The sequence below is a fragment of the Lissotriton helveticus genome, chromosome 1_2, assembly GCF_964261635.1.
Source record: "Lissotriton helveticus chromosome 1_2, aLisHel1.1, whole genome shotgun sequence".
NCBI lineage: Eukaryota > Metazoa > Chordata > Amphibia > Caudata > Salamandridae > Lissotriton > Lissotriton helveticus.
In genome coordinates, this window is record NC_136058.1 from 105767611 (window position 1) to 105790454 (window position 22844).

Consider the following 22844-nt stretch of genomic DNA (forward strand, 5'->3'; position numbering starts at 1 on the left):
ACTGGGGTCCTAATATGGCTTCCACGACCATCTGGTTGAGGGGGTGGCAACCAATCAGATCTCAGTTTGAAACCAGTCAGCTCTGCAGATCCTCCACAACGTGATATAGACAATTTTCTTGAACCTTTATTTAGCTAAAACTACTGAACGGATTTACACCAAAACACAAAAAGCACTGTCTAGACTTTCAAGCTTTCTGAGAAATTTGGTGTAAATCTATTAAGAGATTTGGGTTGTAGCAGAGCCTAAAGTTCCTATGGAAAAATGAATGAGGAAAACACATTTTGGGACCCCCCCTTTTTCTCTGCCACTGGTTGACGGATCACCCCAAAACTTTCAAAGTTCAAACTAGTCAAAAAGTAGCACTTTTTTGGAACGTTCATCGAGATTTATCAATTTATGTGGCACTCTAAGGCTGAAAGGGTCATGTTTTGACTTATACGGAGTGCTCCCTTGTGTAAGGACAAAGCCAAACCACACGGAAGAACTATGATGATAGCGAAACACGTGTAAAGAGTTGCTTTAATTTATTCCAAGTTGGCTTAGACGATATTTTACCAACCCAAAGCTGAAATACTATGCCTGGAGTCGTAAAAGGCTTTTGTCGTATTACAGCTCACAGTGGATGGCACTGTGCTAATCCTATGCTTAAAAACTTTTATAGAAAAACAGACATTTGAGGTAAGCAGATTTGTTGCTGGAGACAGTCACACCCCAAACCCCCCCCTGAAGCTACACCCAACAAGTTATTTCAGAAATGTGGCAGTCCCTGGAAAATGTGATTAGAACCTGAAATATCCTTGTGTATTTGACAGTTATCCTTACCATCTGCTCCCTTGGGCTCACAATACTGTTGGATTCCAACCCCTTCTTCCTCAGCCAAATCACCCCAGAATTGAAAACCAGCCCCTAGCATGTACTGTTGCTGACAACTGGGCGTCAGGGGCCATTGTAACCTGGCATCTTTGTTGGCACCAGCTGCATCTTCTTCTACACACAATCTGGCCAACTCTGAGCATTTATTGCAAAGAGGATGGTTCACTTCCAGACTTTATCCTACACCCAGAATCTTTTTCATAGAGCAGTGCTAATTGTTTCCATTTGCACTTTACTTTCTCCAGCGACACATACCAATGAGTCTCTCTCTTTGGTTGCACTGTAGAAAACACTCTCCAGTACAATGAGCCTTGGATTAGAGGGCTCTTAATCAAAAAGACAGAATGGATCATTTTAGGCTGATAACATTAAACTGTCAGGAATGAGTGTGAAATGGAGGTGAGTAGAGAGATTTTAGTTTCTCCATATTTTTCTTCTTTTTAGTATCACACATGAGAGCATTTTTAAATACTTGAGCTCAGCAAGTGCACTCTTACAAGCAGCTATCATGTTTGATTTAATAGCCTATTATGTTGCTCCATCTATAATAGGAATCAAGGCCAGGTTCAGAGTTTTCAAGACTACCGACTTGCCGCTTAGTTCACTAATCACATTTATGTTAGGGGGGCAAGCCATTAATGTTTCTAAGTTCATGTTTAAAAACTATAATTTTTAATAAATGTCTGTATATGCAGTGATATAATCTGATGTACCAAGATGAAACGCTTCTGCATTTAAAGAAAAACACTTTTTTGTAATTTTCAAGAGACAATCATATTTTACATTATATTTTTTGCACAATATACATGCAAAACGTTTTCATGGCTTGGCTCATGCTTAGATTCTTAGAGCCAGGTAGGCCCTTAGCTCGGCTCTGCGTCAGCTCGCCCTGTTTATTTGCGGGCACAGCCACCTTTATTTGCAACTTGGGCTTAGTACATGGGGCTGTCAGTCACTTGAGAAAATGATACATAAACAACGAGAACTAGAAACATGGATCACTGCCTACATGCACTCATTTAACAGCTCTACCATGAAGGATCCTCGTAGCAGAGAGAAAGAAGAATGAATGCAGTCAAAATACTTTTACAATACGTGATCCTGGAGCAGGAACTCCAGGTTGTTGTGTATTATGTGACTGTAGTCAGGAGTCACCTGGGAGAACTGCCATGCCCAGATAGGGGCATAGCATCGGGGTTTCCACCCTGCAAATGCATTCCTGGCTTGGTAGTTGGGTCTGGCGGCTTGAGTCAAGTTTCCTATGTCCAATAACTTGGGTCGGGTTGCAATCCTCAAGCCAGACTGTCGAAAACGAACTCGGCTGAACGCACCTTAGTCATTTCACCACTCCACTCTGCCGCCCACTGCTTTTTAGGTTTCGCCTGGCGTAGCACTGCGCAGCAGTGTTCGTGCAGGCGAAATATTATGTTAGACACTATGGGGCTTTGTCCCGCCTCTCTCTTCCATTGGCTAGCTCCATAAATGGAGGCTAGCCATTGGAAGAGAGATCTGTCAGTCATTGCCCGAGCAGATTCGTGGGCGTTCCGGCGATTTTTACTCATCCCGCCCCTTTTAGAACGTCATTCTGGCGGTGGGCGGATATTTTTTTTTTTTTTTTTGGGACGGCATGTTTTGATCATTTGTTTGTGGCTGACGTGCAGGCAGGAGCCGGGCCTCGGGGGTCTGCTGGTCTCGGTTTCCTGTAGTCTCGGATGTGCTCATAAAGGGCGTCATCGACAGCGTAGATTCCTCCGTCAATAATTCTCCCAGTGTGGACTTTGACACGTTGAAGACAAAAGTTTCCTTTTTTCGCACGGGGTTGTCCTGACTCGGCCGTTGTGTGTATAGGAACGGTAGCGCTTCCTGGTGAAGTGGCAGCCTGCGGGTCAGTATATACGGCCCTGTCCACCCCTTTTTATCCACAGTCTCGAGCCCCCGCCTCCTTCCTCAGTATGTACAAGGCTCCCTTACTCATGTGCTGCAACATGCCAAGGCGGACAGCACGACTCTACCCCAGACATCCATGAGTGCTTCGGGGTACACTCTGATGTGGATTAGTGCAGAGAAATGCAAAGGTTTCCGGTTCCACCACGAGCTTCCTCGTGCGCCTTTGTCACCTTTCAGATTGGTGAAACCCGTTTCCTCCCAGGCGGAGACACCTCTGATGTAGGCTGGCGAGTAGCGGGCGGACAGGATATGAGGTGATCCGTCTTCACAGGTTCCCCGGCGCTACCTTCTAATTAACAGAAAGTGGTTTAGCTTGCAGGGACTCGGCTGAGTAGGTCTGTCTCAGGAATGTCCGTCCGTCTGTCAGCAGAGAATGCATGAAAACACAAGGATGGGCTCGTTACTGTTCTAATTGCTGGCCACCTATTAAGGTAGGTGGTCGGCTTTGTTAATACTTTCCTCACTTCCCCTCCCGCAAGAAAAACAGGATTTACTGGGTTGTGTGTGTACTTCAGAAGTCTCAGAAAATAAGTCGGGCTGGTTCTCTTCTTTGCTACTGCATTTCTCACAGTCACTCTGGTAAGCGGACTGGATAATATTCAAATAGTTTGTTCCTTTAAGTGGCTTTAAAATAATGTTAATTTGAAACACTAATCCAATTTTCTGCCTCAGTAGACTCTGGACAAAGCTCGCTTTGAAAACCCCCGTGGCTTTCTGCTTGCTGCCTATTGTGCGATTGGCTATATCTGCACAATAAGATGATATACCCCAGAAAACCTACAAGTATACACCTAACTAGCACAAAGGGGATGACAGACATCGGAATACTGTGCCACAGCAGCCCATAGCTGTCTGCCTTTTGATTATTAAAGGTAAGAAGACCTACGTATTTAGTGTGTGTTCTGGTTGATGTTGCTGGTTTCACATTTAAGTGAGCATGCTGTGTCACAGACGTCTCTTCTGACCAGGAGGGCTATCCTCCAGCCCCTGCTCTGGGACACTAACTAAATATCCCTGCTTTTTAACTGTTATGTTCAGAATAAGAATAACAACTTTCTCCGATTGTTTTCAAACCTAGAATCTTTCATACAGGCAAACAAAAATGAGGTATTGATTGCAAACAAACGAGTTTTAGTTTTAAGGGTTCTTTCAAATGAATCATTCCATGACCATTTTCTTAACGACGCGGGAGCAAATTATTAAATAGAGAGTGGGGACAAACAGACATTACTCTTGTTATGATTGTGTGAGCATGGCTGTTTAAAGGGGAGGATTATAAAATATTTAATTTGCATCTTTTTGAGATAGCCGAGTGGGTTAATCCCCTCAAAATGTTCATTCTGTGACACCAAACCTCCCCAAAGATCCATACATCGGCCCATCCTGATTGTTCTACCTCCCAAAGGATTATGCACTTTATTTAGACACTAGGCATCTAAGGTGTGACAGTTCATGCCCTCCATCATCCTCATGGGGGACTGTTTGCTATATTTAGAAATACCTGCCGGCATGGCAGGGATCTATCAGCCTAGAAGGGAAGGAACAGCCACATGGTGTTTCCCTTCACAACAGTGAAGCTTGTTTATTTTTTTGCTTGTAGGCAGAATTCCTTCACCCCCGCTCTTCCTGGTTGTGCTGGTGTCCGTCACCCCTCACCCCCGCTCTTCCTGATTGTGATGGGCAGCAGTGTTGAGATGGCTTCCCAGCAGAACAATGGCCGCTTGTGCACTGTCCTTCAGTCGGTCACACTGCTCTTAAAACCGCAGGCCCCCTTCGTGTAAAAGATATTTGTCATAGGGCTGCCCTTATCTAATGAAAGAGAATTGGAGCCCCCCCCCTGCAAAGAATTTACTCATAGCCTCCCCCTAGGTAAGAAAACTTGGTGAATGTGTTAATCAGTAAATATTGCAAGCAAGTTAAACCTCGACAAAATGCTGTTTGATTCTAGGCACCACTGAAGTGGTTTCTTGAGGTAACCTCAGTCGTTGCCTGATGTCACCAGACTATCCCTCCGTGGCCCGCTCCCTACCCACTTCCTCCAGTGGGAGCCCCCCGCAGCTGAAGACCACTGATGTACCAGGGCACTACAGAACAATTCATCCAGAGCCATTATTGAAAAACCATGTGTCTGTTCTATTTACAGTCTGAGTCCACTGTAAACAGTAGAGGGCAGTTTAAATTGAGTAGAGTTTGGGGTATGTTGTGCCTGAGCGCAGAACACTAAGCGCTGATGCAGAGAACGAAAGGGACAGTGATTTTGTTCCCTTGCTGTGCCCTATGAATGAGAGATGTAAGGCTCTGTGTGCAGGGACCTTGCAGACCATCGTACAGCCAACCATGACACTCACCTCAGCTATCGTCTCTCAAGGTCATGCAGCTGCTCCACACCGCTAGCAAAGCAGCAAAAGGTCAACATATTGTCCCACGTACAGCTATATCTTCAAGAATCTATCAGCTCATAGCCCAAGCTAAGAAGTACACTATTTCCGGTGGCTGGAGTCACACCTTCATCCAGGTCCCCCCCCCACCCCGCTCTTCCTGGTTGTGCTGGTGTCCCTCCCCCCGACCCCGCTCCTCTTCGTTGTGCAGGTGTCCGTCCCCCCCACTCTGTCTGTGTGAGGGTGGCTCTGTGTGTGTGAGGGTGGCTCTGTGTAGGTGGCTCTGTGTGTGTGAGGGTGGCTCTGTGTAGGTGGCTCTGTGTGTGTGAGGGTGGCTCTATGTGAATTACTCTGTGGGTGGCTCTGTGTGTGTGTGTGTGGCTCTGTGTGGCTCTGTCTGTGTGTGTAGCTCTGTGTGTGTGTTTGTGCTATGTGTGTGTGTGCAAATGCAATAGGTCTCGCATTTGTGAGAGATTAAGCTATTGGCATTGTAAATGACAATGCCATTTATTTATGTTTTCAAAACCAACACATAAATACAAAATTTGTCATTTACAATGCCAATAACTCTAACTTTTACAAAGGCGAAACCGTTGCATTGTAAATGCTATTTAAGCATACTAACCAAGCTTGTTCCTCACCTACTACATTTTTAAAGCTCAAATACCCATTAATATGTCGAAAAATGTCAATTTTTATTATGTACTTTTACATGTTCTTTGTGTGCTAAACTCCAGTTTGTTATTTAGTACAGTGCTCACACAGTCAAGTAGCTGCTTTAGAACGCTAGGATAAAAAATCAACCTGATCAGAAATATCAGCCATACATCGACTGGGAGAGCAAAGGGCCACCTCAGCTTTGACTGGAAAATATACCCAGTCACATTAAGGTGAAGGACATGAAAGTGTTGTCTCATCGCATGTAGTAAACAAGTACCATCTTGCACCCAAGAACCCCACCAACTTTGAAGGACTTCATGTTCATGGAAGGGCACCTGAGAATTGTGGAATTGAGTGGTTGGCGATAAACAAAGTCATTGGTTTAAATATTGTCAAGATTCCGTGGATATGTGTTATTTTAGAGTCTTTCCATGTGGATTTGGCATTATAGTTCAGCGAATTCCACTGGTGGTGCTAGGCATTTGGAAGTAATGGAGCTAAATATGTGATCAGGGTCTGGGTCCTACGAATAATTCAGTGAAGCTGGCTCCATGCCTCCCAGATCTGACATGAAGTTGGGAGCTATGCCGGAGAGCCACACCTCCGGATAGCCGTAGGCGACCACGCCCCCCTGTGGTAATGGCATACCAGAGTGTGCTGATGTCCGTGCTTGTGGACATCGCGGTTTTGGCGGTTTGGTGGAGAAAGTGCTGCGAGATACGGAGTTAGTGAGAAAGCGCAGGAGAAGTGTTTTTGGCTAGGATTAAATCACAGAAAGCAGAGCAGCTTCTCGATGGCTTCTAGACTCTGCTTGACGAGGAGAGAGCCCAGACTGTGCATTGGATGCAGGCGCCGTGGGAGGAGACACGGGAACACCTGAGTTTGCGAGGAGTCAGCGGGAGAGAAATGTTCAGAAAGGGGAGAGAGGTGAGGAGAGGCAACGAGTGGCAAGGACATTGGCAGGACGGAGCCTAGATGGTGGTGGATTAGGGGGAAGAGAAATATAACAGACTGAGCAGTAGCAATAATATTTTTGTTTCCGGAAGCCCTGATTGAAAGTAGCTTTACTGCTCTACTTCTTCATTTTTTGGCGCCCCTTTGGTTGGAGCTACTATGGGGCGACACAATAAGCAGAACTAGCTAATACCCAGAGTTGAAACAGCCAGTGGCCTAAAAGCTAAGACGCACCTGGCTCAGGCACAGAACAAAGTTTCTTCTGTGGGGGGAGGCAGAGCAGGACTGTTGGGGAATCGTCCTGAACATAATTCCAGCTTTGAGAGCTCGGAAGAAGAACCAGCGTCGGAACCAGCAGCAGAGCCTCCTGGGACACTCCAGGGAGCTAGCACCTACCCATCAGTAGCCACTAGAGGGCTGGGCGACACTGGTAGCCTGGTAGTGGATAAGGCAGGAACACCTGAAAGTGGTAAAAAGGAGGAGAAGAGTATGAAGGAGTTTCCTCTTTTTGTGAAAAAATCAGCACAACCTATCCCTCCTCAGTCTAATCCATCTCAGACTGCGGTCATTGTTCTTGTCTCCCCCCGCCAGCTTCCATTGGACCTAAGTTCATTGTCTTCGCCTGGCACTTCCTCTGTGTTTCCAACCCTCCAGCTTGCCCAAAACCCTCTAGCCTCACCCTCAACCTCAACTCTCCTGTTGTAAGAATTGAATTCCAATCTGCTGAATTCTGTCCTTCCGCCTTCCGCAGACTCAGCATTGCAACCATCTCTTCAGCTGTTGCAGTCAAGGCAGGACCAGATTTTGAGTGGCAGCAACCTAACACTTTCCCCGGGGCCTCAGGAACAGCAAAAACAGCAAAAAGTTCATACTCAGAAGTTGAAGGACCTTAAAACACCGCAATTGACTCACAACCAGGATCAGGAAGTGACTAATACTATACAATTCCCAGCCTCAGGTCCTGTTTCAGAATCTCTAGAGACTCTAATAGATGATCCAGCAGCAATTGCAACTACCAAACTGTTGGATATTGAAACACTGCTTAACCTCATTCTGGAGGAAATGAGAGACATGAAGAGGTCACAGGAGAATGAAATTGCTTCTCTTCATTCAAGATTAGGCAAAATAGAGGATGCAGTGGCATGTCTTCCGGTTAACATACAGGAAGCAGAGACTAGGCTCTCTCAGTTGGAGGATCAGATGTCCGGACTGCTTATCAAAGTACGTGAAGTAACCAAGGATAGAAATTCGTTACAAAATAAACTGGAGGAGTTGGAAAACCACTAACGCCGTTCAAATCTGCGCATACTGGGAGTACCAGAGAGGGTGGAGGGTGCTCAAGTACCACAATGGGTGGAGTCCTTTATTAAGGAAAAAGTTCTTCCTGAGTTTAGTGGAGATTTGACAATTACCAGGGCCCATAGAGTTCCTTTCCATCCTTTGCCAAGTTCGAGTGGCCCACGTACAATCTTGGTTAATTTTCTCAGACTATCGGATAAAGGAGAAGATCCTGGCCAAGGCCATACAACAAAAGCAATTCCCAGTGAATGAGACTTCTAACTGTAGATTTTTTCCAGACCTGTCTGCTGCTGCGGCCCGGAGGCGTAAGGAATTTGTCAAACTGCTTTTTTTGTTCAAGGCACAAGGCGCACAGGCTTCAATTGCCCAACAGTCTAAAGTATGTGTGCTTGTCAAGGTGAAATTCCACATGTTTGCTAATATAGAGGATGCCCAGGATCTTCTCAAGGAGATTTCAGGGCCTCAATAAGATGGTAGACTGATGTTTGTCTTTTCTTACGATCAACGGTTTGAAAGGCTTTCCTTTTCTAAGAATTTGGCTGGTGATGAAAATACGAATCAAATAGGAATCAATGAATGTATTGCTGTTTATTTGTTTCCTTTGGCCAGATTGTTTGCAATATATGTATACCACGGGGAGGGGGGGGGGGGAGGCTCAGCCAGGGTGCAGATCCATGGCACCCTTTAAAGTAACTGAGGGGGGGTAAGAGGTGGTGTGTGTGGAAAGCGTAGGGGTACACCTCTTGTGGGGGATGGTTTGAGAGGGTAGGGGGAGGGTCTGGGGGGGGTAAAAAGATTAGCAGCAAAAGGAGCAGTAGCAGGGGCATTGGAGCAAAAGCTTTCAAGATAATGGCTAAGTACATTTATAGCTGCAGTTTTCTTTTCTTTTTTGATGTCTATGTTTGAAAATCAGGATAAAGAATGATCAATAGGTGTCTCACTATATCTATTAATGTTAATAGGATTTTAAATAAGTCCAAATATGGAGCGTTATTAAGGTGGCTAATATCCTGCTCTCCACAGGTAGTATTTTTTCAGGAAACCCACTTGAAAACAAATTTTCCTAAACTATATCTTCCTAGGTGTTTCTCTCATGTGTTTTTTGCCTCTGCCGGGCTAGCTAAACGAGGGGTAGCTAGATATTTTTGCCGTAGTCTTCCTTGGGAATTTGGGCAAATTTAGAGAGATCCGTTTGGGCGATGGCTTTGGGTTGAGGCCAACCTGAATGGGATGATTTTAAATTTTATAAATTATTATGGACCGATAATTGAGGATACTACACCGTTACTTAGGATCACCGAGCTACTTAGACGGTCCCCGGGAAAAATAGTTTTGGGTGGGAATTTCAATTTCATTCAAGATTTAAAAAAAGACACCTCAAATAAGAATAAAAAAGAGCTGAAACCCCAAACAAAGAAAGTCTTGGAAGCCCTAAAGCAGGAACATCTATTGGTAGATCAATGGCGTAAATGCAACCCGACCGCTGCAAAATGTACGTGCTATTCTAACCAATTCAACACGGCCTCGCGGATTGATTTTGTTCTTATTTCACCATCCCTGAAGGTTTTAGATACCACCATAGGGGTTAATCCCTTCTCAGATCATTCTTTAATAACAGTTAAGTTTGCGATCGAAGGGGGTGAAAAGGCTCAATCCAGGTAGCAGATGGATCGTCTACTCCTCCAAGATCTCAATTGGGTAGCTCAAACAAATGATGGATATTAGAGTTCCTTAACCTAAATGAAGGTACTGCAGAAATCTCAGTTTCGGGAGGGTTTAAAGCAGCCATTAGAGGCCAGATGATTGCGCGCGCAGCCGCACAGATGAGAGAGAGGCGTAATAAGATCAACCAACTTCAACAGGATGTGTCTAATGCTATAAACTTCAGAGACATCACACCTCAGGTGAGTGAAGATGTGGCTTTGCAATTAGAAAGGGCGAAGGCAGCCGTAAAAGAATTTTTTGTAATTGAGGAAATCAATAGCTCAAAAACCTATCAACAAAGAGTATATGAGGAGAGCCAAATGGTGGGAAAAATGCTAGCAGGGCAAACAAAAACTAAACATGAGAAAGCCTTAATAGCAGAGATTATCGATCCCAAGACGCAAAACCTTGTTAGAGATAAAGATGATATAGCTCAAGTATTCATGGATCACTACTCTCAGCTATATTCCACGAAATATGAGGTAGGGACAGATCTTATCTGTAAATATTTTGATGAAGTTAATCTTCCTGTCTTACCCGGCCCATTGGCTGATCACCTGGAGAGCGAAATGTTAGCTTTAGAAATTTTAGATACAGAGAAATTAATTGCCGGGGCAAAAGCGTGTGGTGCAGATGGGCTCCCAATTGAATTTTATAAAACTTTTACTAAAGAATTGACTCTTTTTTTGGTTAAATTATTTAATGCTGTCAGATTGGGAGGATTGGTTCCTTTGAGCTTTAAAGAGTCCATTATTGTTAGTTTTGTTAAAAAGGGGAAAAATGTGTAGGACGTCAATTCATATAGGCCGATCAGCCTTCTTAACGCTGATTTTAATGAAAATATAGGCCAGCGTTTCTCCCCGATTGCCCAGGCGTTAATTCACTCTGATCAGTCAGGCTTTGTGGCAGGAAAGTCTATATCTTCAAATACCGGGTTTCTAATACAGGCTCTGGACTTTGTTTCTAATAATAACATTTTAACTTTAATTTTAATGGTCGATGCCGAAAAGGCTTTCGACCTGGTAAATTGGGATGCACTATTCACCGGTATGCAAAAATTTGGCTTTCCGGCTCAGATAATTAATATGTTGAAAAATATTTACCAGGATGCTCAAGCAAGGGTGGTACTTAATGCCAATTAAATTGGGGCAATTAATATCAATCGTGGTACCAGGCAAGGCTGCCCGATGTCCCCCATCCTGTTTACTTTTTTATTGAGCAGCTAGCGATAAGAATACGTGGAAATCCTAAAATTAAGCCACCCATAGCAGGAATGGCAAAATTAAAATATTCGCAGATGATAATATTTTATATCTAGATCCTGACAAATTAAATCTTGATCAAGCATTACATGAATTTAGTCGGTTCGAGCGGATTGGTGGATATAATATTAATCAAAATAAAACCAAGGTACTGGTACTGAATTCAGATTGTAACTTTTTACCTTTAAATTTAAGATCACAAGCTTTAAGAAAAGAACCAATCAGATACCTGGGTATTTATGTCTCCAATCAGTTCGAACAGTTATTTAGCTTGAATTATTTAACAATGCGAAATAAAATTAAAACTTTGCTGGAGAGATGGACTCTTTTACCATTAACTTTGAATTGCCGGGTTGCACTTATTAAAATGTCGATACTTCCCTCATTGGTTTTTCTTTTTATAAATGTACCGTTAAAGATTAATTCTTATTCTTTTAGAGCGATTGAGTCCATGATCAGGGATTTTGTCTGGAATAAGAAAGTTTCGAGGGTGAAATTGAGTACATTACAGTTGGGAACTATACAAGGGGGCTTAGCTCTACCGAATAGATGTACTTATTATATGGCAGCTATCATGGATCTCACAGCACGTTTACTGGAGCCCAATGGACTGCTTTATAAAAACATTTCTATGAAAAAATGGTACAAGAGGCAGGTTCACAAGTTCCGAATTTTTTTAAAACAGCGAAATTACCAAAAAAGACCAGGTATAAGACTATCCGTGATTTTTCATATACATTACAGTCCTTTTTTAAACAGGAAGTGGGTGGTGGCTTGTACTACTAGAAATTAGAGGAGTGCAAGATCTTGGGGCTTCAAATTCATTCGAGTAAGCTCAAAAAGTGGAGAGACTCTGGTTTTGGTGATTTGGGTTCTTTTTTACATCGTGGAAACTTATTATCTGGCAAGAGCTTCTGGTTAGGTCTGATAATAAATTAAAAACGGGATTTCTGGAATTTCTGCAGATTATAAACTTTATAAATAAATATATTTTATCTGCAGGTGTAATATCAATGCCTTTGGCTACTGCCCTGTATAAAGTGAAATTAAAAGAAGTGGGGAATTCTCTGAGAAAGGGTAAAGAATTTCCTTTGGTCGATGAAATTCTGGCTAAAATATCTCAGGAAACCAATTGCTCCTTCTCGAGGCAGGAATGGAAGCGGATCGCCCAGTTAGGAGGTTAGGGTCTTAGAGCGGCCAATTTTAAGAGTATGTCTTTTCAATCCCGCTGGCTGGCCTATCTTACTCCTAAAGCTTTAAATAAACACTTTCCAGGAGTAGAAAATAAATGCTTTAGATGTCAGCTGTATGAGGGGGGTGACTGGCTTCATATTTTTACACAAGCCTGAAACTTGAGATTTTTTGGCGCAAAATGTTTTCTTCAATAAGCCTGGCTATAAATAAGGTATTTGAACCCGAAGCTGAGATTGCCCTTTTTGGCATCTCAATAAAGAGAACTGATTTGTCCAGTGTAGAAGAAATCTATATAGCAATCTGTACTTTAGTTGCCCGTTCTCTAATCCTCCAAAATTGGAAATCAGAGGAGGTACCATCTTATTTTAAATGGATAAATAAAATGAGACGGACAAAAAAAATTGAAGAGGCTTATGTCAAAAGTGTTGGGGCAATGCAAAAATTCACCAAAAACTGGAAATTCTTTAATAGTAGTCAACCCGCTACCACCTCATAGCACTTTAATAAGTAGTACCTTATTAATACAATAAGTGCAGGATAGGTTTGGCAACACTTCTTTATGGGCAGGTCTACTGTCCGAATAGAAGGTTTTCAAATTAAGGGGAAAATATATTTTGGATATTTAGCACTTTAGCACATGACACTATTATTATAAATAGTCTAGGCCAGGCATGTCAACACTTCTTTTGTGCAGGGATCTTGCATAAGTTGCTTGGGCTAGATTATTAAATTTTGCACTACCTGCACTTTAATTATTGAAACTGTGACTGGAAAATGATTGCACTTGGCACTTTCTTGTTACATATTTATTTTTTTTGCTTTGTACCAAATTGTATATTGATGATTATTGCTGAATGTTATGAATTATCGGATTTTACTAGATTTCGCTCAATTTTTATAACGATCCCTGGAGTATTGTTCACTGTAAAAATCTTTTTATTGCCATCTGCTCTGCTCAATAAAAAAAAAAGAAGCTTGCTCTATGCCTGCTGCCGAGGCAGCTACAGAACTCTCCAGACAAGTTTAGACGTGTCCTCTCCGTCACAGCTACTGCACAAGTTAGCCTTATGGTTGTAAACAGTCAACAGACAACTGACTGACACATCTGGTATTACTGAACCCCAGACTGGAATGATATTCCAATTTGAAAGAAGCTCCAATGTGATCAGGCTCAAAATAAGCACTATTTACACTTCATGATGTTGCCATGCTATGTGGTGGTGACATTCAACTTTAGGAGCAAATGGTTACATAGTTTTCCTCTTCCAGTCCCTCCGATAAGATGACCTGTTACGAGGAGCATTTGCGTAGCTCAAGCTGCAGTCATGTCACATTTTCCGAGTCCTTACTTTGCATTTGATTAGTAGTAGGAGGATACGTTTAGGACAAAGAGAACTACAAACGTACACTATGTCCGCAAATAATCAGGCAAAAATTTAGAACAATGCTCCATTTTTTACATCTTTATTACATCGCCTTTATATACAGGACGGGGAGCGAGGATTCTGAAGTTGTCCAAAGTTATTGCTCTATTTCTCAGATTTCTGATCACTTTCAGAATTCAAGATATAGATGCTTACCACTAGGGGTTTGCAGATGCCAAACCGTGCTGTCCCTGGAGGAACCGATTTTAAGACCTCTACAGCATCCTCCAAAGTGGCATTGTCCAAGTAGGTGTCATTAACAAAGACCAAGCGATCACCAGGCAGTATTTCACCAGTCAGTTCTGCAACTCCCCCGGTCACCAGAGACTGAATAACTATCACAGTTCGTGTTGGATCTAAAGGATCCTGTAGAGGGAGACAGCAAACACAGCCAGTGAGTTCAGCCACTTACAGTCATGGTTAGTGCAACAACCAAAAGACAAGAAGAAAGAGTTTCCATAGTCTGCATCAATTATGATTGGATTTGTTGTAAAAACAGATAGAAAATGTGATTACAGCACGTGGAAGGAGATCAAAGCTTCCCTGTAAACAAAACGAAATGTAAACCCCGAAAACGACGGGTGCGTGGAAATATATGCACTATTATTTTTGTACCATTTTCGAAGTGTGAGATCAAGGTGTGCACAAGCTCACGGGTAGAGGTTTTGTGCTATTAACTGCATATTGTCATAATATTACAGATGCAACCCTGTAATGAACATATTCATGTTTGTAACACTCCTCCTTTACCCCCAAATATATTCCACAAACTGCAAGAAACGCAGATTCGACCAAATAAAAAGTAAAAAATTACAATTACCTACATTTTGTATATTGCTGCCTGTATTGTTTAAATTATGAAAATAAACAGACATTGAAAATCCTACTCATTTGAAACACTGGGGGTAAGAATGGAAAATAATTAAGGATCTTAAAATACAAACTATCAAAGAACTAAAGAGTTCTCATGAAAACAAGTGTGTTGCAAATATGTTTCCCTTAATACTGGAATGCCATTATTCAAACATTGCTGAGGTGCCGTAATTTACACAGTTACATTAAGATTCTACCCTCCAAAAACAGTCATTAGCCAGTCTGTAAAGGCACCAACAACCTGGAGCTATGTGACCTGCTGCAACAGGATTCTACTTAAACTAACACTGGGGGAACACTGGACATGGCACCCAGGGAACGATGGTAGCATTGTTTTTTTTTTTTTTGATTTCAAACGCTTTTATTGTTATAAATAAACAAATGAAGATACAGAATATAAATAAAGTGATACATTTGAGAGCAATAAAACAGACCATCAGAAGATGAAATCCAATAATAAAACATATGAAATACCTCCATATATAATAAATAAAAGTAATCTGCCAAAAATAAAAATAGGCATTCATGAAGACCAAGCAGTTTAGCATATATGTAAACCATTCACAAATGTATCACTATCAGTTGATCTAATCAGAAGAAGAAGAAAGCAGAAAAAGAAGGAAGAAAAGCGAGAAGAAGAGGGAGCAGATGGAAAAAAGAGGATACAGAGAAGAAAGAGGGGAAAAAAGGAAAGAAGGATTTCCCAATGAATAAACCTTAAAAATAAGGAGTAAGTCTGAACAAACAAGACGCCAGTCAACCAGACATACGAAAGGGATATTGGTCAACCAACCCTTGTGATGACAAATCCATGTAATAATCTAGAGCAGTCCAAACCCCACCAGCAATCGACGGGGAGAGATGAGCTTGGTCAACCGAAGTATGAGCACTGCGTAAGAAGGAAACCCAAGCCCACCACGTATGATATGAAACAGAGGAGAAGGATTTCCAATCTATTAGAATTACTTTCACAGCAACGGTCAAAAGAAGATCCAATAATTGTAGCTCCATGTGCTCCAAGGGGAGAGGAGATGAAGCCGCAAGAGGGCCCAATAAAATTAATGGGAGAGAAAGTTGAAATTTAATATCAAAGATGAGCATAAGATGCTTATGAATGAGGTCCCAAAAGGGTTGGAGTAAAGAGCAGTTAAAAAACATATGTGAAAAATCTCCTGGCGATAAGCCACAACTCCAGCATAGATTATCTTCTTTGAGATTGAGCGAATGTAGGCGCACAGGTGTCCAATGAAGAAGATTGATAGAGAAAAATTTAGATTGCATTAACGATGGGGCGATTTTATTGCAAAGAGAAAGTTTACCAATCATCTGCCATGTATCTGAAGAAATATGTTCAATGACACTATGTTCAAAATGATGTAACCATTTATGTTGAGCAACAGTATGAGAGGAAGAAGAAGACGTAGATAAAAATTTATAAATTTTTGAGGCTACATGACCAGATTTTAACCAGATATGAAAAAGAGTAACCGTAGAAGAAGTGGGATGAAGATGTACTTTAGCAAGTGCCACCTTTATTTTTAGAAAAGTATAAAAATCCAAATTAGTTAAGGAGAAATGTTGAGCTAAAGAGGAAAAGGGTAGAGGCTCATCGTTAGGACCATAAATATGTTTAACCAACGATATCCCTTTAGTCGCCCAGTAGGAAATCAAGGAAGGATCAATAGTAATTTTAATTTTAGAATTCCGCCAGATAGACGACCATCTAGATTTATGAAGTGGAAATGCTACCAGCTTATCCACCTTTCGAACCACAGACAGAGTGTCTAAGATGATAGAGCGGGAAAAAGGGATAGATAAGGTAGACGCAGTGCCAAAAGATGCAGTCGGTAATGGAGAAGCCAATTCCTGCTCTATGAACAGCCAGGAAGGCACATGATTAACGGGACAAGAAAACCAAAGAGCACCATGGGAAGCCAAAAAGGCAGTTTGGTATTTATCCCAGTCAGGCAGATTAACCCCTCCCATATCATAGGGCTTCCGTAAGAATTTATAAGCCATTCTCGCTCGTTTATCATTCCATAAAAGTTTTGACGTCAAAACATCAACTTCATGAAAAAAGGAATCTGAAAGTTTCACCGGAAGCATGGAGGATACAAAGTTAACAATGGGTGTAATCATCATTTTAAGAGTCTGAAGACGACCCCACCAAGAAATGTGTTTCGGTGACCAGGTATCTAAAAGACGGCGTACTTTAAGAATAGTCTGGTTTTCATTATAGGCAATTGTGTCATATAAAGTAGAACAGAAATAAATACCCAAATATTTTAAGTGTTTAGACTGCCATTTGAAGCCAGCAGAACCCATATGTGTGGGGAAGCAATAGGCATTCAAGGGAAACAGCTCTGTTTTCTCTTTATTTAAGGTGTATCCAGAAACCTTTGAGAAAAGGGCAATCGTATCTGAGATAGCAGGTATAGCCACGGCAATATCGTCTGAAAAAATAAGGACGTCATCTGCATATGCAGCAGTTTTAATGCAGTGAGGACCAAACGAAAAACCTTTAATATCCGGATTCAACTCAATCAATCTAAGGAGAGGGTCAATGGATAACAAAAATAAAAGAGGGGATAAGGGACATCCCTGTCTGGTGCCCTGGCGAAGATTAAAAAAAGAAGACGTAGCACCATTAACTCGTATATTAGCTCTGGGCTGGGCGTATAAGGACATGACCATGTTAATAAAGGAGTCACCAAGATTATGTGCATATAAGACAGCCTGCAGAAATGGCCAAGAAACCTTATCAAAGGCCTTTTCAGCATCAAGCGCCAAGGCCGCAGCTGGGAGAGTAGAACGTTTGGCAGCTCCAAGAATGTGACAGAATGTGCGAATATTGTCACGTGCAAGACGGCCTTTCACAAAACCAGTTTGAGAGGAATGTACCAATGTAGGTATGAGGGATTCTAATCTCTTGGCCAAAATCTTAGCAAAGATCTTAGCCTCCATATTCAAAAGGGAAATAGGGCGAAAAATTTCGGGATCTGAATGGTCTTTTCCCTCTTTAGGGATCACCACAATCGTAGCATCCGCCGCAGTACCAGAGACAGATCCATTCTGAATAAAAGCATCAAACACAGACTGAAGCTTGGGAACAATCACAGGAAGAAAGGTTTTATAAAAAAGAATAGGGCAACCATCAGGCCCTGGAGCTTTTCCCGAACGAGTAGCCTTAATTGCGGAGGTAATTTCATCAGTAGTAATAGGGCCACCCAAAAGAGTAGTATCTTCCAGAGAAACCGATTTCATAGGAACAGATTTTAAAAATTCTTGACATTGTTCAAATGAGGCCTGATCAGAAGGTGAGTACAGGTTATTGTAAAAATCACGAAAAACCTCAAGAATTTCCCCGGTCTGAAATTTTTTAACACCTAGATGATCAGTAATAGAAGAGATTTGGGAAGACTTAAAGGAAGAATCTTGGAATTTTAACGTAGTGGCGAGCATCTTACCAGCTCTATTTTTTAACAATAACCTCTTGGATTTCTGAGCTTGAACCCCAATGTAGGCTTTCTTGGTAACAATGGTGTTGTATTTGTATTTTAGGAGCTTAATTGACTGTAGGCAAGATGTATCTTTAGAGTGACGAAAGGAAGATTCCAGAGTTTTAATGTCGGTAGCGAGATCTGAAAGTTCTTTTTTAATATCAGCATTCCTTTTAGACAGACACTTAATAGCCTGGCCTCGGAAAGTGCATTTGAACGAGTCCCAGAGAACAATCGGGGAGGAAACTGAACCTTCATTCTCTAGAAAAAAAGTGTCAATCGCGCTAGAAAATTCATCAACCTGGGTAGTATCATATAAAAGTTCTGTGTTTAACCTCCAAGACCTAGCTTTCGATTTGGGAGCAAAGGACAAGAGATTAAAAGTAACCGCGGCATGATCAGAAATCAGAATAGGATGAATAATCGGAGAGGAGGAAGCAGGAACAAGAGAAGAATGAACTAATAAGTAATCAATACGAGAAAAGGTAGAATGAGGCGAAGAAAAGAAAGAAAAATCACTACCAGTAGGATTATGAAGGCGCCATATGTCTTGCAGATGAGAAAGGGAGCACATATTAAGCATTTGCTTATGGGATTTTGGAGGACGAAATTGAAAAGCTGAATTCCTATCAAGAATGGGATCCATTACCAAATTAAAATCTCCCCCAACAACAAGGTTACCAGAGTGAGGCGTATCATTCAATTTTTTGGCAACTGATTTCCAAAAGGCCGGATCATCCTTATTAGGGGCGTAGATGTTCATAACATAAAGATCAGAAGAACCATCAGACAATCTAGTTAATAACCAACGACCTTCAGAATCATGATCAGAAGAAACAATGGACAGTCCTGAGTTCCTGGAAACCAAAGTGACAACCCCATTTCTTTTGCCACACGCATCAGAGCAAACAACATCTGAAACCCAATCCTTCTTCAAGAATAATGCTTCTTTGGCAGATATTTTTGTTTCCTGAAATAGGACTAAATCTGAAGAGAGAGATTTGCAATAATCCAAGATCTTGGATCGTTTCACAGGGTGATTTAAGCCCTTAACATTAAGGGATAACACATTCAAGCCAGGCATCGACTAGTATAGAAAACAATAACATAGGTGAAAAATAATAAATAGAAAGCAACCGATATGAAGACAAACATCCAAACATTCGACAACAATGTGCAAAAAGGAAAAACCATTGGGGAAATCCGAAAAGAGAAAAGAGAAAAGGAAGAAGAAGAAAGAAGAAAGAAGAGCCAGCCAAGAGGGTCTGAAAAAGACCAAATTCATACTAGGGGGAAACGTGGGACGACAACCAGGGGAGCCGTCATAAGGAGCACATATAATAGAAATCAGCAATCTACAGCCCCACTGTAAAGCAGGACGAAGTATAATTAATAGGGAAGAGAGAAAACATGACTATGGAATAACGATAAATTAGAGGAATATAAGATATATCAATATGAAATTCTATGAGAACAACCTGTGTATAATATGCATGTAACAATATAATGGATAGGCATATAGACATGTTAAGAGTAAATAAAGCATATCTAGAAGAAGCAATATATCTATCGGGGAACAATACATAGAAGGAGTTAAATCATATACGCACTATACAAAAAGCGAGAGACAACAATTAATCAATCAATGGACGTAAAATTCGTAGAGCTGGTTATGAGTGATGTATGTGAGAATATGGCAAATGTAACTGAAGAGTCATTAAAATAATAGAGAACTGTAAACTGCACTATTGATATAAACTTTAAATCTAGTAAAATTATACATTAAGGGAAGAAATAAGCATTTATTAAATGAACAAACACAAATAAAGAAGCGACTTAGACAAATATAAGAAGCATAGCACTAGATACATAACTGGAAAGAATAGGGAGCATTGTAGCAATACCTGTAACAATCCATAAGACAGTACCGGAAAGAAATAAGTGATGGAAGAGTCAAAATACATAACAGCAAAAGGCACACAAAAATATATCAATCAAACTCACATTGGATAGAACCAAGAGAAAGAAAGGTCAATTATAAACAGGAAGACGAAGAAATATCATGGAAACTGCAGAGAAGGAAAGAACCGAAACATAAATGAAGATAAGAAAGAAAAAGAAAACTGAAAGAAATCACTGGTAACCAAAAAGCAAGAAAAACAAAGAAACATTAACAGGACAGGCAAAGTAAAAGGTAACCTAGAAAGTTAAGCAAAACCACAAAAAGAATCGAAAAGGGCTCACAACATCGTAGTAAATTAAAACATCGCATATATGCTAAGTGACGAAAAAAAAAAGAGCAATATTCGTGTACACAAACACCATTACACCAATGAAAGAGACAAACCTAACAGCTCATAAAAAGACCAAACACATTACACGGACATATATTGTCGCAGGCACAGAGGCAACAGATGTAAACGACACCTCTAATTACAGAATCGTCTGGAACAAGAGAAAAGAGAGGTACAGGACTAACCAACACAATAGAGTCAATATAGAAAACAAGCAACCCACAGAAGAGTAGAGAGAGTAATGAGAGAATATCTCAAACGTGGTAACGAATGAAACAGCAGAAAGGGAGTAAGAGTAGTGAGAGTGAAGAAAGAGAACATCTCACACATATAATTGGCAACATCAAACCGAAAACATCAGAACACAGAGAAGCAGTAAGAACGGTGGACCATCATGCCACCACCCAGATCTAAAAAGACTCACTTAAGAGATCTGAGGAAGAACAAACACATGACAGGCCTGGACATCCATCTCAAGTGCCGGAAGTACTAGGATTACGCGAAGCGTCCATGTGAAGCTCCATCTGAAGCTCCATCTGATTGTCCAAAAAGGATGCCAAATCCGCAGGCTCATCGAAAACTCTAGAACGGCCTTTGAAGGTAATCCGAAACTTCGAGGGACCAGAGAAGGAAAAAGGGATATTCATCTCAGATAGACTCTTCCGTAGGTTTAGAAAGCCCTTCCTTCTTATCACTGTATCTCTGGCAAAGTCTTGAGAAATGGAAATACGATTGCCATTCCAGGAAACATTCTTAACCTTCCTCATGTGCGCCAAAATTTGCTCCGTATGCTGATGACGCAGTGGCTTAAAAATTATAGCCCTTGGTTGTGAGGCCGATTTGGAGCGGAAGGTGGGGACACGATGTGCCCGCTCTATCTCAAAGTCTCTTTGGAAAGAAAGTTGCAACGTAGCAGGAAGCCAAATGGATATAAAATCAATCATAGAGAGAGCCTCTTTCTCAACTTCCTCAGGAAGGCCAAAAATGCGTAGGTTGGATCTACGATTGCGATCCTCTTGCTCAGTGAGGTCTCTCCTCAATGCCGCCATGGAACGTTCTAGTTGGCCCATAGATCTAGATTGTTTCTGCACAACATCTTCTGCACCGCTAATACGTGTCTCTGTGGCGGAGACACGCAGGGAAAGAGCCTTAAATTCATTCCTGATGGCAGACACCTCAACTTGTAGCATATCCGTGTTTGTTTTGGTTGACTGAGCAATGTCATGAACATCATTCAAGCGCGTCAGAATAGTCTCTAGCGTGGACGCAGTGTCCTTCTGAGAAGACTCAGGCGTAGGAGATGGTTGTTTCAATCTCTTTAAAGAGGCTTTAGTATCCTTGGCATTTGAGGGCAAACCCATACTCTCAGCCATAAAGGTAATGTCCCAAAAAGCGACAAAACCACACACACTGCAGGTGTTCAAGAACAGCAGAGAATGAGGAGAATGGGAGGAAGCCCACAACACGCTAATAAATTGTAAGTCAAAAACAATAGTAAAACGCCTTCACAACCAACAGGGCCGAGCAAAAAATATTGCCAAACATATGCGAGGAAAAAATAAAATATAGCAGAACTCCTCCAAAATAAGCCACTGCGCAGCAAAATAAAGCGCTGTCACACTTTAATATTGAAAAGGTAAAAAGACATGAACCAGATGAAAAAACATCGTAAAAAGCACGAAAAGAGTCATAAATAACCAACCAGAATCTGTTCCGACGTATTCCTGTCAAGTGTATGACAAGCGCGCTGTCAGCTGAGGAGAAATTCCAATCTCCGTCACAGGAATGCAAGATGGCTGCCACTCTCAGGAAATACCGAGCATTGCACCCGGCCGGAAAAAAACATCCTTCCACCAGCTGACACAGACGGAGAAAGACCGTAAAATACTCCCAGCGTGTTCATGTAAGCTAAGACGTCTCTCCCGAGAGATGGGGGTCCTGGAATCAGCTAAAAAAGCTCCGACGGCCTCTGATCGTCGCGGAGCTCAAGCGCAGACCGCCATATCAACGCGGCGCGCAAGCCACGCCCCCACGATGGTAGCATTGTTTTAAATGGGCAGGTCCTTTCAGATACCAAGAAGCTAAAAGTCTTATATTTGAAGGAGAGAGTATCAGCAATTCTCAGCAGGGATGCAATACTTTATATTGTTAGAGTACAGACTTCTCAGTGGCAGCGATGTGCTATAGGGTCAAAGGTATTGCCATTTCTAATTTAATTTCAAGGACTGGCTAGATACACCTGAAGCAAGATCTCTCTGCTAGGGTGTAGAGCTCCATCTTTCCAATACACACCCCTGTGTATCTGCCTGTGGGTCTCTGAGCAAAGTATCTGCTGCACCAGCCACATCCCTAATTAAGGTTTGCAGAATATAGGAACACCGCGCTAAAGATCACCACCCTGTGAAGTCAGCCACAAACACTACTTCAAACGACAACACTAAATGCAGGTGAAGTGTACTGCCATGTGATGGCTATTCGC

General features: G+C 41.7%; 1 protein-coding gene across 8 annotated transcripts in view; it reads right to left on the bottom strand.

Moving 5' to 3' along the window:
• The window catches only part of PATJ (PATJ crumbs cell polarity complex component), a 1530963-nt gene that overhangs the window by 1004140 nt on the left and 503979 nt on the right, over positions 1-22844 (bottom strand). For 6 of the 8 annotated variants that reach the window (XM_078669616.1, XM_078669595.1, XM_078669605.1 and 3 more), the window contains exon 18: positions 13855-14064. The exons of the other annotated variants lie outside the window; for them this stretch is intronic. In XM_078669616.1, the coding sequence (XP_078525742.1) occupies positions 13855-14064 (210 nt within the window). The remainder of the gene's footprint in view (positions 1-13854; positions 14065-22844) is intronic. 8 annotated transcript variants of the gene reach the window in all.